This window comes from Bactrocera dorsalis, chromosome 3 (assembly GCF_023373825.1).
Source record: "Bactrocera dorsalis isolate Fly_Bdor chromosome 3, ASM2337382v1, whole genome shotgun sequence".
Lineage (NCBI taxonomy): Eukaryota > Metazoa > Arthropoda > Insecta > Diptera > Tephritidae > Bactrocera > Bactrocera dorsalis.
In genome coordinates this window covers 71,745,867-71,764,943 of record NC_064305.1, presented here as the reverse complement: position 1 = coordinate 71,764,943, position 19,077 = coordinate 71,745,867, and the positions used below count along the sequence as shown (strand labels likewise).

General features: G+C 36.6%; 3 protein-coding genes across 5 annotated transcripts in view; 1 reads left to right on the top strand and 2 right to left on the bottom strand.

Annotated features, from left to right (window-relative positions):
* Nucleotides 1–681: 681 nt before the first annotated feature.
* On the bottom strand, nucleotides 682–2,873 carry LOC105227314 (uncharacterized). Its single transcript, XM_011206586.3, has 3 exons — nucleotides 2,665–2,873; nucleotides 2,402–2,600; nucleotides 682–2,347 (listed from the first exon to the last, which is right to left on the bottom strand). The coding sequence occupies exons 1-3, from the start codon at nucleotides 2,775–2,777 to the stop codon at nucleotides 794–796; spliced, it is 1,866 nt and encodes a 621-aa protein (XP_011204888.2). The 5' UTR covers nucleotides 2,778–2,873; the 3' UTR covers nucleotides 682–793.
* A 1,889-nt stretch (nucleotides 2,874–4,762) lies between these two features.
* Nucleotides 4,763–5,907, bottom strand: LOC105227313 (hypothetical protein). The gene is made up of 3 exons (XM_011206585.4): nucleotides 5,685–5,907; nucleotides 5,471–5,633; nucleotides 4,763–5,409 (listed from the first exon to the last, which is right to left on the bottom strand). The coding sequence occupies exons 1-3, from the start codon at nucleotides 5,798–5,800 to the stop codon at nucleotides 4,945–4,947; spliced, it is 744 nt and encodes a 247-aa protein (XP_011204887.2). The 5' UTR covers nucleotides 5,801–5,907; the 3' UTR covers nucleotides 4,763–4,944.
* Nucleotides 5,908–10,661: 4,754 nt separating this feature from the next.
* The window catches only part of LOC105227312 (semaphorin-2A), a 201,284-nt gene continuing 192,868 nt past the window's right edge, over nucleotides 10,662–19,077 (top strand). Inside the window, exon 1 of one of the 3 annotated variants that reach the window (XM_049450765.1) lies at nucleotides 10,662–11,085. The gene's annotated coding sequence lies outside the window, so the exon portion shown is untranslated. Of the gene's footprint in view, nucleotides 11,116–19,077 lie in introns of all 3 variants that reach the window. The other 2 variants (XM_049450764.1, XM_029550632.2) reach the window with 2 other exon arrangements.

The window sequence follows — 19,077 nt, the reverse complement described above, 5'->3', positions numbered from 1 at the left end:
AAAATGATCGCTAGAAATCAAATGAAGCCTATTTTCCAAAAAAATGTATTTTACTATGACTTGATTTGTTATGAAGCATACTATTTAACAAGGGTCTCTATCCATTCGCTTGATGAATTCCTACCATTCAGCTGACGTAGCCGTTGTGTTATAATTTGCTCTACCAAGCTGACTACGAAAACTACCACTAACAGCCTAACACTCCATTTGTTGCAAAACTTATTATTGCCAGGTTCATAAATCTTATGCAGAAAGTTGTACCTAGAGTTGATAAGTTCTATGGTAATATATACTATGGATATATCAAACCGTTGTTCGATTCCGATAAAGGATCAATCCCTTAAAACCTCCGTTTTAAATATCGTAGTCTCGAAACCGGTTTTAGACCGAGACTATGGGCAACGTTGTTCAGAACGATGAGTAGAACATTTGGTGTTCTTCGCATTCCGACTTTCATGACAGTCTCGTCCTATAGTTTTTCGAAATGGTTAAGCGATTACGTAAATCGATTTCACTTTTAGTTTACAGATGCAGGATAGAGAAAGTTAAAAAAAGTATTTCTTACAGGACACATTTGCTTGAACATGCTTAACTTCAGGTAACTTTTTTTCAAAATTATGTGTTTGATAAAATAACAATATTTTAAATTTTCATGAAATTTATTAAAATATATACATATATGCAAAAATGTTCTCGCAAATGAGGCAAAGTAAAATCCCGAAAAATATATAGATAAAAACTCCAAATATATACATACATATCTTCAAAATGTATCGGAACGAACTCTTTGCTACTACTTATCTTCGTCATATTTGTCATCTTTGCATGGGTCGTAATATTCCTCATCGATATTATCTTTAGCACATGGATCATCATGTTCGCTATCTTCGCACATCTTCTCTTCATTTTTTCTATTTTCTTCTTCACTTCGGAATGGATTGTAATACGGAAGAGCGCCGCAGGGCTTGTCAGGCTTGTTCTTATCTTCTTTGGAACGATCCTTGGGTGATTTGGCACCTTTGGTATCTGCAAACACAACGGTAAAATTGTTTTTGTCCTTTATCATATCGGCTTCAGCTTTTGGCTTCTTTGCGTCATCACAGGGTTGTGTTGTTTTAACTTCTTTTGGTTTTATCACTTCCAAAGTACATGGCTTAGTGTCAGATGTAGTCTCCTCTAACTTTGAATCAGCTGCTTTCGAGTGTGGTCCAAAACTGCATGGATGCACAAATACGCGATTCTTATCTTTGCAATCTTTAGGGTCCTCATTATTTGTCGTAATTTTACATGGATCTTTTTCGTCTTCAGGTTTTTTCTTGTCTTTCTCGCACGGTGATGTCTTTTTGGGTTCCGTTGGCTTTGGTTCAGTCTTTGCTGCGGATTTTTTGTCTGCTGCTTTAACATCTGCTTTTACCCCAGCGCCAGATCCAGCTGTGCATGGATTAAAGAAGACGCTGGTGCCTTTTCCATCTTTAGATTGATTCTTTCTTGAGGCACTCTTACATGTATCGTTCTTAACGTCAGCTTTCTTCTTGACTATATCACACGGGTGTGATGTTTTAGATTCCACTGGTTGTGATTCAGGCTCTGTTTTAGGTTCAGCTTTTTCAACCGCTGGCTTAACATCTGCTTTCTTTCCAAATCCAACATTGCATGGATCCACGAAAACGGAGGTACGTTTCGCTTCATCTTTACAAGGTCCCTTAGATGCAGTATTGCAGGTGTCGTCTTCTTTAGCAGTAGGCTCTGATTTCGTTTTTATCAAGTCGCATGGGTGCTTCTCCTTCCGCGGGTCAGTTACTATATCAACTTTTTGTGGCTTCTCTTCGGCTTGTTTTTTGATTAGCCCGCATGGATCTAGCTTTCGTCTCTCCTCTTCAGAAATGGGTTTATCTACGTAAGGCTTTGGTTCCCCTACGCCTTTTGAACTAATTTCTTCTTCAGGCTCATTCTGCGGCCTTACTTCTGAATCAGCTTTTGATTTGAGTGCGGCACTTTCTTCAATATCTTTAGATGGTTTCGCCTCAATTTCCCTGAATTCGAAACTTTCCGTGCTGTCACGCGGTTTAATAGTCCGTTTGCCGCCCCTACCACCAGCATCACCTCCTCCACGTCCAACATCTATTTTCGGCAGACCTACCGGTCCAGGTGTCTGCTCGTCTGGATCGTGTGGCCAGAAGAGAGGCTTACGTTGATGTGGTATATAATTTGAGCATTCAGGGCGCAAATTAATAAACTCTTCCATTGTCATTGACGAATAAGGTTTCATTCTACAAAGTCGCTCTATTTCAGCTTCATACGCTTTCACGCGTTCGTTTGATTCAACGATGTACTGCTTCACTTGTGCCTAAGGACAAGGATTACGAGTATACTACATAGCCGAATAATTATTAATACACACCTGCACTACTGTTCTCTGCTTCTCTAGTTCTTCGTAGTATCTCTTCGTGTCTAATTTTACACGATCATCGAACACCTTATTCAACTCTTCGTATTTCTTCTCGAATTCATCCACCATCTTAATGGCTTCTATCCTTACGTTCGTGCGATAGTAATCCCAATCGATTCGCGGCAGCTTCTCAGGGTATTTGTTCACGCGCCTAACAATAAAAATATCTATGATAGGAAGGGTATGATTCTGAAGCTTTCTGTCTCCAAACTTACTTTTTGTATTCAGTATTGAGATCGAGAAAATGACGAAATTGTTTCTTCTGATTATTTGGCACACGTTTCGCCAATTCGCCTAACACACTTTTGGTGGCATTACTGCCAGCCATTCGCAAAAATCAAATTCAGTAAATATATTTAGTTATTAAATAATTTTATGGTATAATTTTCGAAGAAAGTTCTTAAAATATATTTTGTTCAAAAATTTTTTTTGAATGATAAATGAACTGTGGATTTTTGTAAGAGTTTCAAGAGCTATAAAAAATGGATACGAGCAAAATATATTTTGAATACGGCGTTTTGGTAAGACATTCTATTAGTACTTCAGGCATAAAAAGTGAATTTTATTTTATAACAGGTCAATTGAAAATGAAAAGTCCATGGCCTAACATATAGAAAAACATTGTTTTTTAGCAAAATTCATTTTTTTATTCAACATAGTTCCCTTCAATGCTGTTACTCTGATTATAGTGTTCTCACAACTTCTCGATACCATTTTTTTAGTACTAGTTGCAGTCCTTTGCTTCGAAATAGGTCTCAATTTTGCGATCACCTCTTTATTTGTCGAAAAATTCTTCCCAGCGAGCATTCTTTTGAGATCTGAGAACAGGAAGTAGTCGCCGGGGTCCAGAACAGTGGAGAACACGGTGAATGCGGAAACAATTGGAAGCCGAATTCCTGTATTTTTGTCGTAATTTTTACTGACTTGCGACACTGTCTTGGTAAAACTGCATATTCTTATACTTCAAATTCAGCTTTTTTCGAAGATTTCGCTCAACAAATGGTTGAATAGTCCTATATGATAGTCGCTGTTGAAAGTGCTTACTTTTTTAAGATAGTCAATAAAGATTATTCCATGCGCATCCCAAAATACAGAAGCCATAACCTTGCCAGCCGACAATTGCGTTTCTCACTCTTTGGAGCGGGTTCATCATGAGCAGTTTACTCGATTGATTGTCGATTGGACTTCAGAGTGAAATGATTGAGCCATTTGATGTGATTTATCACATATCGACTCAAAAACTCGGGTTTATTGCTTACCTCGTAGTTGTTTTTGCACCCATTTTGCATAGAGCTTTCTCGTACCCCAATATTCGTGAATGGTATTATGTCGACGTTTAGTTGATACCTTTAGAATGCCTGCTATCTCAAACATCTTCACTTTACGGTCATCCAAAATTTTGTCGAATTCATCGATCGGATTGATTGGGCCACTTTATGCAGTCCTTTTTTAAGCCATAGAAATTGTACTCCTGTATCCGATTATATAAGTCGCCGCCTTGAAGTCAATGTAACTTTACTTAGAGATTTAATTTCTATGTCGACCTGCTTAGTGGGAATATCGTCTTCTTCCAAACAGCTTCAGCAACTGGCATTCGATCTTGAACTAAATGATCTCACAAAGCTCAGCTATTCTTTAGTACAGGAAAGGAGTGAAGCACCGATTTTTTCACGTTCTAATAACAGCGGGGTTAGGTGCCTTTCCGTGTCAGCTAGTTAGCTTTACAGTTACTTGCGATTTTTTTCTGGTTTGGCAGCCATAAATTGCTTCGATGTCATTGATAACCAGCCTTGAATTCACGGTTAATGAACTTAGGTCTAGTATCGCCACCCTGCTATCAGAATGAAAAGTCACTTTTCTGGATCCGGACTCCAGAGTAATAAATGCCTCATTACCTTAGCGACAGCAGCATGTGTTTAAAAACGCTACAATTGTCCGGAAGTCTGAAACTGAAGTTGATAGAGAGTTCCTATGTAACTCATCAAAAACGTTTACCCAAGCTTTGACTCATCCATAAATAAGGAAAAGGATGAGCACGAACTAATAAATATTGTTACACTTAGGTCGAAACATTTCTGAAATCTCGAAGCCTCTCCAGAATACTTACTTTTGTTCGAGTAGAGTAATTTTGAGTCGGTAAGAAGTCCTTTCATAAGTAAAATTATATATTTACGCTTTTTAATTCTCACTTCCCGTTTCTCAATTCTAACCCTTCCTTGAGGATTCTGAAAATAAGATAGTAATACTAATATGTACATTTATTTATATATTTCTTCTCAATTTTTATTTATTTTTATTGAGATTTATGTACGTAAAGTTGTTTTGAAAGAAATTGAAAAATATAGGTTATGGTTAATATTGTATTATTTATATAATGTATATAAGATGTGAAAGAATCTGAAATAAATTCTTTTTTTATGTAAAAAAAATAGTCTATCTTGAAAATCATAAACAACTCTTCAAACAATAAGATTGTCGAATAGCAAAAACTCTGCTCAGTTGCTCTTCTCAGCGCTAAGCATTAGGGATCTCGGTATATCAGCATCAGCGACACGCAAGGATACAGCAGAATCAGTCACCGATGAGTCATTTGACAACTTTTTATCAACTTCTAAAGTCTGTTTAGTAGGTTTTTGTATATTTGCTTTCACTTGTGTTGGTTTCGCTTCATCAATAGATTTTGTTGCAGAGGTAGATTCGTGTGTAAGCGTAGTCTGCCCGTTGCTTTGAAATAAAAAATCGTGCATGTCGCCTTTCGTATCAAAAATGAGCTGAGATCTATTTTTAGCAAGTTTGCCCTCTTCCATCATCGTTATAGTTTCGATATTTTGATATTCCACCTTCCGTGTCGCATGTTTGGTGGCTTCTCTGTGTGGCAACTTATCACGTATGCGTACAATATCCCTCTCCAATTGGCGAAAACGTTGTTTGGACTGAAGCATCAGCTGCTGTACATTTCGCTGAATATTATGAAAATAAAATAGTGATTATAATAGTTTTTTCCTTTCAAATTCATTGAACCTTTGCTTGTCGCAGCGATTGCTTTCCGGGCGTGGGCACTTTGCGTCCAAGCGCTTGAAAGCCAAGTTCTACGTCATCGACTAAACGCTCCATTCTCGCTTGTAGTTGCTTATAATAGTAATTCCAGCCGATTAGTTGCCAAAAGTCAGACACTTTTTGAACACTGTTGCAGATAAGTTAATTTTTTTTCCATTTTTTTTTTCAATAAACTTGCCTTTTATTATTTTCTGCATTTTGCTTGTTGAAATTCAAATATTGCTGGAATTCGCTTGTTGTGAAGCGCTTACAGAATTCCAACAAATTGTTTTTGTTTAAATATCTACCAGCCATCGGTTTTCGTTAATATCTTTGAAAAATATATTTTATTAAAATATGATTGCGTTTTCCAAATGGATTTTATTTAATTGACATAGAAATCATAAAGATTGACAAATTATTAATAAAAAATATTTCGAGAATTTTTTGAAGGTGTTCATGGTGAATTTAATTATTAGTTTTTTATGTGAAAAAATGGTATGAAAAACAAAGCCTAGTAAATAGTTCTAGGACCAGAGCTTTATTAGGACCTTTATATAGTTCTATAATACTTTTCCTCATTGAACCAGACACAGCTTTCTCTAACTGATCATTGATTTCCCTCTTAATGCTACTCTGCAAAAATCCCTTCAATTTGCTTTAATGTTTAGTAATGAAACTAGTTCTACACTTTTGTCAAAAAAGTTGCTTGTAAAAGCGAAAACAAAGATTTTTAGTTGAATTTACGGGGAGAGTACTTACATACAGGTATATGAACACTGAAAGTGGTATAACCACTTTCCATTCTACATACATACATTTAATCGCCTATAGCACCTTTTTCGCATAGCTTGACGAATTAAAAAATTCCAATATGTTGTTGATAATATTTCAAACTAATTGAAATAGAAAAACGTTAGCTCTTCAAGCCACAGCTTAAAAAAAAATTCGGATATTTTTTAGTAAATTAGGTTCAAGCCACCCTCAGGTCGGTATTGCATATAGAAAGAAAGAGGGCAATTATATTGGGTGATATTTCATTGCATGACCACATATTACTCGGGTTGTTTCCTATCATATAAGGGTTATGTTTCGAAACTACTAAAAGATAGAAATAAAGAATATCGTCAGCAGAGTCAAAGTTTACTATAGGGATTACACAGTCAGCTGTCTCAATCGGTCATACCTTCCTTAGCCCGAAAAGACTGCATGGGACTTCACATTTGTAAGCAAAATTGATAGGCACATTTAGTGTGACTGTCTAAAATAACGGTTTGTCGAATTAAAAAAAAAAACACAAAACTATTGTATTCGTTTATCTATAGTTGGATCACTCGGCTTGCATTTATTACTGGACGATTAGTTTCTCGAATTTATTTTTTTAAACACTGTTGCAAAACCCTATCTTTTTAAAGTTCTAAATACGTTCTATTTCTTCTGGAAAAACCCATATCTAAACGGACACTTTATAGAAAATGCAGAAAATTTGTTAATATGTCCCAGTCACCAACAGCGTCGATAATTTCCTGGCACTTCAGAGGGCATGCTTTCTACTAATTTGACGGCGTATTCTAGTGGCAAGGATCTCCAGATCCGACGAATTTCGTAAGAAAACTGCTTCAAAGTGTGTGTGCGTTTCCACGAATCTTCTGTTTAATATATGCCCACACATTTTCAATAGGGTTTGCATCGGGCGACTGCGACGACCAATCCAATGTAACGAAGCCAGATTGAGTTTTCCACTGAGTACAGAGAATATTTAGGATCGTTGTCCTCCTGCAGAATCAATCTTCAATTTTTCTGATGAACCATCGTTAGGCAGATAGCAGTAAAGCCTTTTTGTAGATTTTTATAATTTTCTTGGCATGTATGTTGGTTGTGTAATGAGATACAAAGTGCCGAATCCCTGCTTTGAGAAGCAGCCCCAAAGATGCACCTTTATTCCATGTTTTACGGTCCGCTGAACAAGCCTAGTGGTGGAAATTGACCAAGCTCGCGTGAGGACAGAACAGCCCATATAGAACATGTATCAGTAAAAATGACATTTTCAAAATCTCTATCAATATTCTCATGCGCCCAAGCGAGTTGCTTTGTCACAAGTTTCTCAGTCAAAGGAGGCTTCTTCATTATGTTGCGCCATTTCAGATCATGAGTATGAAGAAGGGTTCGGATAGTTTCATAGGATATATCTAAACCTTTTACCATTAATTTTGCTTGTCCTTGCCGCAGTGTTAAAGCAGGATTCCGCGAAAGCAAATGCACTATTCTTTTTTCATCTTTTTTGTTCACTTTTCCTATCGAACCACGTTCTGGTAAATCATCGATATTTTTGGCTGTATTCACTTCTGTAAAAATGCTTTTGACTTTCTCATATATTTAGCAGCCGCTGATTGCGACATTTTTGGACCTTTCGGGTGGATGCAGAGAAACGCAGCTTCGTAGCGCGACGCGTGCTTAGCACTCATGGCAATTAGTGTGATTCTCTTTCAAAAGATCAACGACAACTGAACGTTTGCTGACAATGCTTCAATGACAAAGCTTCCCTCTATCGGCTCGCGAAGGAATTAGAGCGAAATTTTCCACTAACTGTCGGTAAAGTCGACCACGCTCTTACTTGACAGACTGTATACATATGTTGGTACCTGCGAGCGGTCGATACTTGTACGCTGCCATCCAAGAACGATCCAACCTACGACCTTGCCGATTTCACAGGATATTTACGGAAATATGAACTATCGAAAAAGCAAAAATAAAATTTTTTGAAAGTGTCACACTGGTATAGCCCCTTAAGCGCTGACGCTCACATCTGGCTGAATGGCTTTGTCAATAAGCAAAATATGCATTATTTGTCAGACAGCGATCCACACGTACTCCATGATTCACCATTGCATCCGAATAAATTGCGGTTTGGTTTGGTTTATAGCCGGCATCGTCATTAGGCCGTACTTCTTCCGTGATGATCAAGATCGGCACGTTACTGTGAATGGGAATCCGTTCCGCTCAATGATAACCGAATATTTTTGGCCCGAATTGACTGATATGGACTTGGAAAATATGTGATTCCAACAGGAAGGCGCCACAAGCCACACAGCAAATGTCACAATCAATTAATTGGAAAACAAGTTTGGTGAATGTGTTATCTCACGAAATGGGTCAGTCAATTGGCCGACTCGGTCGTGCGGTTTGACGCCGTTAGACTTAGCTTTTGTAGCGTTTTTATTAAAAATCTCGTTATACACTAATTAAAATTACTAAAAAAAAAGAACAAAAGAAAACAATGTTTTTTGTTCATTTCAAAAATAATTTATTTTGGTCCAAGGGGATTTGTTTCAGCTAATATTTAAAAATTAGATCGCGTAAATGGGCACCTTTAGCTTTGACAGCTAAATGCACTCTTTTTTCGACATTTTCCATGACTTTGGCCAATGTTTCGGATGATATGGCGGCTGTTTCACGTCGAATGTTGGCTTTCAGTTGAGCTAAGGTCTTTGGCTTATTAGCGTATGGATTTCAAATAACCCCACAAATAAAAGTCTGGTGGCGTCAAATCTGGTGATCTCGGTGGCCAGTCAACATCACCATTTTTCGATATCAATCCCATTTGCCAAAATTAAGGCGTCGCGGATAATCAGCTGGGTTTAGTTTTGTGCGAGAGATGTCTAATTCCTGAGAGCGGCGATAACTCGATGTCGATGGAGTCTCCTCAATACTGGCTCGTACAGCTTCGATATTTTCATCAGAACGTCTTGTGCGTTGTCTGGATGCATGACTGGCATTACTGAGATTACCGGTGTTCTTAATTTTGCGTATAAAGACTTAATTGTGTTCTTAACTGGAGCACTTTTCACTTTATTTTTTTTGCGAAACGCACGTTGAGTTAACACAATTGAAAAGTTATTTTGAATATAAAGCTGAACAATTTCAGCGCGTTCTTTTGGAGTGTACTGTTCCATGGTATAAATTGTCTTCGAATGACGCTTCTAACGCGGTATGACATTAGCCGATTTGTCAGCGCTGTTAAAAGTTACAGCGTTGCCAGATGGGTCAACTTTAAATGGCCTAACCCTGTATATAACCCTATATCGTTTTAAGTGATACGTGCAACCGTTATTTACCCTGTAACAACAGGTTGCAAGAGAAAAGTACATTTATTGATGGCCGTAAATAAATAATTCACTATGTTTATCGAAACTAATTATTATTTTTATTATTTTTTTATTGATACCCTCCACAATAGCTAAGCAATTTAACTTTATAATTGCGACTATGTACGCACTAAGCCAACGGTGCGCTTTAGTTATTCCCTCGGTCAGCTGCATTGATTGCAAAAAGCACTTAGTGAAATTGTTACAAAATGTTGGGCAATAAAAATACTTTATTGCCAACGCATCAATATTCATGCGCTCAAGCACACACACTCACACAATGTAGCGGGCAAAACTTCATTGTAAACCGCTGCCATGCAAACGTCCATTACATGCACCAGAAATCAACAATTGAATACATTTAGTTTTACACCTCTGAATTGTCGCAAACAAAGGGGAAAAGAGAGTCGAATCAAAGATTTGTAATTAAAATTAAATGCATTGTATCGAATTCCAGCGCAAGCAAGTGACAATAAACATGAAAGAGGCGCAAGAAACATAAGAGAGCGGGAGCTGGGAGGGTAACTAGCAGCGAGAGGTACGGAGTGCTGATCAGGGGTAGTGAAGCAAAATTACAGTTACAAAAATTACGAGTTTGGGTTGGGTGAACGCACAGGTAATAAAATTGCCTGATTGGTGCTGCCACCCTTTGTGGCACGTCGTATGCAGTGGAGTCGGAGAGAGATGTAAATTATTACCTTTTTAAGTGTATGAATTGGCAACGAAACAGCAAAATGATACTAAACTACCACTGCGCATGCGTCGCAACTGTCAACTCCAAATGACAGCTGGCGAAGTATCAGCGCGACGTTGCGGTATATGCGAAACACAATAAAATGCCGAAGTGGGCTATCCTGCCCGACTGCAACAGCTGTGCCCACAGTCTTGTTTGTTTTCACTTTTACAGGCACCTCATCTCCCAACAACCCCCAGCATAACAGTAACTGCCTTTTGAAAGTATTTTGACAGCTCGCGCTCTCGCTCAGCGTGCTCTCTCGCGTTCGACACTCACCAAATGGAAACGAAACAACTGTCGTATTGTGCAGCGCTGAAATTTGTGCGGCAGTGAAAAATTTCTTCAAAATATTTTTGCAAAACTTTCAATTTTTCTATGAAAACTTAAGCGGTTTCGCGTGAAAAGTGTTTCTAATTACAGTTAAGTGCCGCTGACATGCGGTGTTGTTGAAAATTATTGCGTAACTGTGAATTTTCACTGCGAAATCGTGTGAAAATCGTGCGTGTGCCAGTTTCCTAAACGCGTGTGTTTGTGTGTGTGCGTCGCTGCCCAGTTGATTTTTGGTGCAAACAAAACGCTGGCGCTCGAAAGCCTGCCAGAGCAATTGTGTGTGTACTTACACTTTCGCGTGTTTAACTAAATCGCATTTGATTAAATAATGGAGAACGAGTCAGCGCTGAATTAGCAATGAAATAATCGATTACCCAAGTGATTACAAAGTAATGCAAAGCGGCCTGTATGTAATCAAAGTTTGTATTTTTGAGCTATTTACCATTGTTTTTACATATACACACATAGAAATGCATAAAAATATATACATATGTATGTACGTGTGTAAGTGTATCTATGTTTGTATGTGTGTGTGCGCTACATTACCTTTCCTTCACATTTGTAGGCACTGTGCCATTTATGTCCTCTTTTGAGCTTCTGCCTCAATTTCCATTTTATGTAATGCCTCGCTTTTGCTGTTTTGAAATATTTTTTAAGGTGTGTTTACCTTGTTGGTTCACCAACGGCATTGCCAGCAGGACATTGCCCATGAGAATGTGAAGAACATAATACGCTTATGGCCTTTGTGTGCTTGTATATTTGCGTGTTTGCAATTGTAAACATCCACCAGCAAGACACAGTTGCCAAAAATTTTATACAAGTACCGAATTCCATTTTCGAGTGTACAAGTGATGGCAAATACTAACACACATTGGTGTATACAGCAGGAACCCCAAATGATGATTAATGTTTCGATATTTAACATTTTTCTACGATTTTTATAATATTTTTATTTTTTCTATATATTTTTTTTTTTTTTTGAAGATTTCCACCGATAATGACTGATTTTGATTATTTTTTATATAATACTTATGAAAAAATAAAATTGATAAAAAATAAATATAAATAAAAATCATAAATACTGATTATTATCACTATTATGATTATCATTGTGGTTATTATTACAGTCATCGACGTTACTGATCAACTTTAAAAAATCATTATTGATTTTTTAATTATTATTAAGTAACCATTACTTTTTATAAAAAACTAAAAATCGTAATAATGGAAATCATGATCCGTTATATTTAATTCGATTCGAACCGTTATATGTGGAGAAGGAGTTCTTAATAATAATTTCAAAATTACAATAATGATTTTTTAGTCACAAGTAATGATTAATTATGTCCTCAAAGTATTTATTTATTATAAAAATAATCCATCAAAGTTTTTAGGCTAAGCACTTTTGGGTTAACCGCACATTTTTTTACCTCTTCAATCGACTGAAAACGTATTCGACGGAGCGGAAATTTTAGTTTGAGGAACAAGAAAATATCACAAGTAGCCAAATTTGGTGAATAAGGTGGTTAATCGATGGTATTCATTACGTTTTCGACTTTGAATTCGGTCGCAATCATAGCTTGATGTAAAATTCACGAAATGTTCCTTTATATTTTCGGCCGTTTTCGACGCCTCAATACGGCCATATATAATTCCTAATTGACCATTTTTCCGATGATTGTTGTTTTGTTTGTATGTCAAACTCATAAACCCATATCTCATTGGCAGTTATTGTGCTCTACATGAATATGGCATCGGAACTCGCAAAATCAAGACTGGTTTACGGTGTCTTGTTTGAAAAAAATTCCCCTTATATTGGAACGGGTGCAACAAGAACGCGTTTCATATCCAAAATATCTACAAAAATCATTTGAACGGACACGTGGGAGATGTCGAGCCCTCTTGCCATCTCTCTAACACGTGCCAGTTGATTTTCAAACACCATATGTTTCACTTTTTTAATATTTTCATCAGTTGAAGAGATCGAAGGTCTTCCAGAGCAATGCTTCAAAGGGTGTGTACCACACGTAGGCTTGAGTTTTTGATAAAACTGAATCACCGTAAGCCATTCACAACTATTTTGCACAAGAGTTTTGGTTATTAAAATACATATCATTTATCCGGGGAATATATTTTATTATTTTCGTGTACTGTTTCTTCACAATGTTAGGTGAAAAACCTTTTATTTACTGTAGCAACATGTTAAAAGCGTATAAAAATTTATAGATAACCAATATTGTGTAATTTCTACAAAAAAAGTTCCTGGTAAATATAAAGAGAAATAGGCAAATGTATACTTTTGGAATCCAATATGAGAAATACCGGAATAAAGTTTTAACAATGTTTGGTCTAATTTTTATCTCGAGTTCTATTCAATTTAAAAACTCAGAATTATGTTGTCAGTGATTGTTTCCTCATGTTTGAGATTGTCGATGAGAATAATTCCCTTGGGTATCCTAAAACTAACTAAACTAACTCTGCTGGCTGATTTTATTCTGGTTTGGAATTGTGTATTTACTAGAAAGTTACATATCACCCCTGAAACACGTATATATTATATTTGATCAGCCTCAGATCTTCCTTTAAAAGTTTTTCCCTTCAATCGATGCTAAAAAGCACGCCATATATTTCTCGCCAATCTTTCTTTGAGTTACCAAAGTTGTATGATATCTCACTCAATTTAATTTAACAGTGTTTTCTGTTAACGGGTATACGTACATATTTACTGTTAAGACGAAATTCCGCATACCGGTGCTTGGTCGTTGGATATGCTGGAACAGATTGACCGTAACACTTAACTAGCTAGAATATTTTATTTAATTTCATTCCTCCGCGTCAAATGCCTCCAAGTGGCTGGTTATGAGAAAAACTTTTGGTTACTCAGTGAATAAAATTTCACTTTCCGAGGTCATTACCCATATAAGGTAAGCTGAATAAGGTTTGGTAAAATTTCGACAACAAGCTGGATAAATGATGATTGGAAATAAACTAGAATCAATTTCACTACTTTTGAAATCATTTAACTCTAATTATAACTTTTTGACTAAGTACAAATAATTTATCTTGCTTGTAAACTTATACATCGATTTTACATAACATTTGTCGAGATTAATACAAATCAATCATACTTATCATAACATTTAAGTTGCCAAAGTAAGACTAAATTTGCAGTAAAATTTACTGCCGAAAGAAATTCGACTTCCATGAATAGATACATATGTATGTATGTATGTACATATGTATGTATATGCTTTGACTTAAATACATTCTGCAGAGTTGTATTTACAAACAGTTAAGTATAGCTTTAGGCGCTTTGGCGTTGTTTGACACGATTTTCCATTTAATGCTTCAAAGGAAAAATTTTGAATAAAAAAGCAAAGAATAAAGAAAAACACGGAAATAATTTTAAAGCCGATAAAATATTTAAAATTTTTAAACATATTTTAATTTCAATAATCTTCTGCCGTGTAGGTAAATTTTACACAATTTAGAGCGTTCAATCTGTTGCTATGACACATAATGTTATACTTACTTTCTGCTCATATACGTATAAGCGGATTTAGGATTTGCTTACGGACATTACATTAAAATATAAATTTCTAAATATATAGGTAATGCTAACAATTGAAAAGTAAATATATGCAGAAGTATTTAGAAAATATTATTCTCATAATTTTAGAGACAGAAATCAATTACCGATGCTTTGAGCGTATATTTGTTAATACCCAATTTGTAAAGGAGCATGCTGAAGCCGGTTAAACTATAAGTTAGTATTATTTTTTTTGTTTCATAATACAATAGCTATGCATACCAAAAAACTGTCACATAATAACTGAATTTTTATATAGATTTAAAGTACATATGTACATAATAAATTTCGTCTGATTAATGCTCCATCCATTTACAATATTCGTAAACCTCTCGTAAAATGGAAGCTCGACTCTGTTGGCGCAACTTCCTCACTTCAATTCGCAAGTGTTTGCTATTTCGTTATATCCTTCACTGAGGAACTGCTTTAATGTCATCTTACAAAATCGATGCAGAACTGGCCCTGTGAGAAAATTGTTATCTGATATGTATAAATTACGGTATATATTGGACTTACTATGGTATTGAAACTCATTTAGTTTGAAAATATTAGCTTGAGAAATAAAAGAACTAGAAACATGGTTTTCTTGTAATGGAAAGGTTAGATGGATGAGGAATATATAGGAATGTTATAGCTTCACCACGCACAAATATAGTTATAGACCCAGTCTTACAATATTTTATTGTTTTATATATTCTCTTCACTATTTTCACTATTCCAAAGCGCCTCCACTTCTGTGAAAGCCGAATTCTCTAATGGGCAGCTACTTCGCACCAACGCATCCTTCACCACCTTTCGCACCTCACCACATCTAGATAGGTATATCTTTTCGCTTGCCTTAGAGCTTACATTGCAGTAGTACGAGTAGTTGTTGTTATTCGCAAGTGATTTTATGCTAATATTATGGGTCATTGGGATTTGCAAACATTTAAGTGCTTGTTAAACATTTCATTAGTGTCGGTGTGTAAATGCCCGCGGATAACGTTTTATGCGCCGTTACGCGTTGAACATGTGTACCGACCATAACTAGGTATTTACATAACTACTATGTACTTTCGTATAAACGAATACAATTATGCGTGACACGAAGCAACCGAGCTCTGTGCTGTTAACTCCTTCGAGCGTCTTTTTTTTGCTTTTTACTTGCAGCTTAGGTACACTAGCGCTAACTGTATACTAGTAGTAATAGTATTTTAGTTTCAATATTACCGTAATACTGAGTATTAGTTCCGTCGTTGTTTTCTAAATATTGACATAACTGTAAATGCAAGCTGTGAATTTAGAGAAGGTGTTTAACCTGTCTTATTTCCTACTTTATATTTTATGTTCCTGAATTTCTAGTCAGATGAATTAGTTTGCTCGGTAATTTGAGTATTTTATTTAACCGTTAAACGAACGTTTGTTTATTGGAGTTGGCTTATCTGTATATTTTTTATTAGGGGTACGATTTCTGAGTCATTATTACTCCTGTATGAGAACATTTTCAAGAAGTAAGAACGTTCAAATTCACATAGAATATATTAGAAAGGTTACCAGGATCATCAGGATCATGTATCTATAAGGTGTAGCTATAAGCTAAATAAAATGGTGCAAATTGTCGAGACCGATCATCAAATAAGTATTTTTTCAATTAAAGAAACCTTTTAAAACCATATAAATAAAGTTGGATGGAGAAAAGAAGTTCTACTTGTGCTTGCCACACATGTTCATGCAAAAATAAAAAACTCATAAACCACATTGCCATCTACGAATCGTTAAAAAAAACGATCCGTTTCCGATTACTGCTGTTAAGTGGCCGGCGCAAATGGTGCTTAATTCAAGATTAACGTTCAGGAAGTATTTGCAATCTGTTTGGGGAGATCGGCGGGGAATCATCTACCATGATCCGTTTTCTTACCGCTAAACTGACAATTCGGTTCTTAGATGTTAACTACTGGAACGTCTGAAGGAAACAATCGCTCAGAAGCCGCCAGTTTTGGCCAATAACATAAAATTCATCAGGACAATGACAGGCCACACACCACGATATTAACTCATCAGAAGCCCGGGAGATTGCTATAGTAGTCCTTTCATTCACTTCATTGCTTTGAGCTTTCGAACTGATCGAATTTAGGAAGCTAACAGAGATAATTTTAGGGTTTTATTGACGAAGTTGTAAGCCTTCAACTTGCCGGCAGTCAAGGAATGTGTGATCTCGCTATTTGTGGTATCAAGCTGCTTCCATATTAAACTTGTCTAGATTCCTGGTCATATCAGAATCATCGGAAACTGTAAGTCCGATGAGATCGCTAGAAAGGCCATCCCTACCCAAATTCCATTAGAAGGAGAAAAAGTAAGTGCTTCCCTGTCGTCGTGCGCTCCGACGCTGGATCTATGGGCATCGGACGGGCTTTTTGGAATGGGACAAAAAGCAAAGCTAACACTATACTTGGAGTTTTTTGTGGAGAACTTTAAAATTTTTTGAGCTACCATAACTTATCTTCCCCCTCGCTCATTCACAAAACCTTAACAATAGCAAACAGTTTAACAAGAAAATGCTAACTTATTAAAAAATGTTATCGCCACATTAGTACCTATTATATCGAAATATTAAAAAGCAAAAAATTTAAGAAACACCTTAAATACATCCAAACTGTTTTGAGCATAGAATAAAAGCCATTAGTTCAATATCCATCATACACACGGCTCTCAAAGCATTCGCATATGTGCCACTGACATAATTTGCGAAAAAATGTGTCAAATTGTCTGCGTCAAAATAAACCGTTATTAAGTGAACGAAAATAGAAAGCATAAAATAAGTGAAAATTCAAAGGCGCAGCTCCCCTATTTTTAAACGTTCACAGCTGCGAATGAAAGGGAGCCTCAAATTTATAAGAGCAGAAAAAAAAATATAAAAATCCACGATGTAAGGTATGTGTGTGTGGAAATGCACATCAGCTTTTTTGCTGTTTAACAGCTGTTGTGCAAATATGAAATTTAATGAGCAAAAGCTTTCAATTTTGCTTTGAAGTTGAAAAATTGGTTAGAGGCTATATGCATATACTCGTATATACATACATATGTAATATGTCAGTACAAGTGTCTACACATGAGTATGTTGGTTTTTGGTTCATTGTCCTGAGAAGCTATGTATAAATTTTCTTTTTAAACATATGCTGACTATGCTGCTGCGTATTTACTTAATTATTTGAGAAAGAAATTATTTGTGTTTAAGTATAAGAGTATTTGAAGGATGTACGCATATTTTTTAGATGAAACTGGTTACCGAAACTTCAATACAATGAAAGGGTGCAACTCATAGACACGTTAGCTGAGACTCCGGTAGCTGGCTTGCTGAGAGTAGAAACCCAATTCGATTATTGTTCTACTCATTCATTTTATAATTTCCATTTTTCTTAATTATTATCAATTATTGCATAATGTTACGAGTACTTTTAGAAAATGTAAAAAAGTACAAAATTCAATTTGGAAACTTTAAATACGTGTGTCAGCCGGTTGGAAGACTACTAAGAGAGTTTATGAGATGTTTAAGAGGAGTTAGTTAGAGAGAAGAGGATTGATCCCAATTGTTGACGGATGTTTCATCGTCCGACTATGATAAGGTTCGGATAGCAATTACCCGCCTGAAGAACAATAAAGTGGTTGGTGCCGAAAGATTGCCGTCCGAGCTACTCAATACTCAATTACGCCGTCGAAGAAGGGGCAAGGTGCATGCATCAGCTTCTTTGTAGTATATGGTCGGATGGAAGCATGTCCGACGCTAGGAACCTAAGTGTGCTCTGCCGAATCTACAAAAAGAAGACCCCATAATTAACTCCAATTACCCTGGGAGAAGCCTCCTTAATATCGCATATAAGGTCTCATTGAACGTAGTGTGTGGAAGATTATAGTCCACCGTCAATAAACTGATTGGATCTTATCAGTGTAGCTTTAGACCTGGAATATCAATTATCATAGATAGGACCCGTGAAAGGAAGATCGACACACACCAACTCTTCGGCGATTTTGAAGTCATCTTTGACAGCCCGAAAAGATTCTGCCTCTGCGTTACTATATCTAAACTTGGTATCCCCGCAGAGCTAATACGGTGTGTAAGCTGACGTTGAGCAACACTAAAAGCTACGTGAGAGAATGTAGAGAAGATACAATCTTCTATAAGAGTGTACAGCTGCTGGCGTACGCCGATGATATTATTGTCCTCAAAAACTGCGTCGTTAATTCTGCTTTCTGCAGACTGGATAAGGATGTGAAGCATATGAGTCTGGTTGTGAACGAGGACAAGACGAAATATCTCCTGTCATCAAAAAAACAGTCGTCGCTTTCGATTTTTGGCTCACACGTCACTATTGACAGTCATAACTTTGAAGCCGTCGATAATTTCATCTATCTTGGAACCAACAACTTCAACCTTTAAATCCAACGTAGAATCGGTAGGCGATTGAAATGTAAAGTCTTCTCTCGGGGAACAAAGACCAAGCTTTATAAGTGTCTCATTATTTCCAGTCTGCTATATGATGCGGAGGCATGGACAATGACATCGTCTGATAATTCGCTCTTAGGAGTGTTCGAGAGAAAGGTTTTGGAGAACGTCGAATACCGCAGCTGATGGATCGTAGAACTGTACGAGATATACAGCGGCATTAACATAGTTCATAGTCCGAATGGAAGTGCACACACCAGTTTGGAAGGTTTTCGATTCAGTATCCGCCGGTGGAAGCAGAGGAAAGGAAGACCTCCATGACGGGCATTTTAAACTAAGCCTCTTGGTATATTGTCAGGAAAAAAGCCAGAG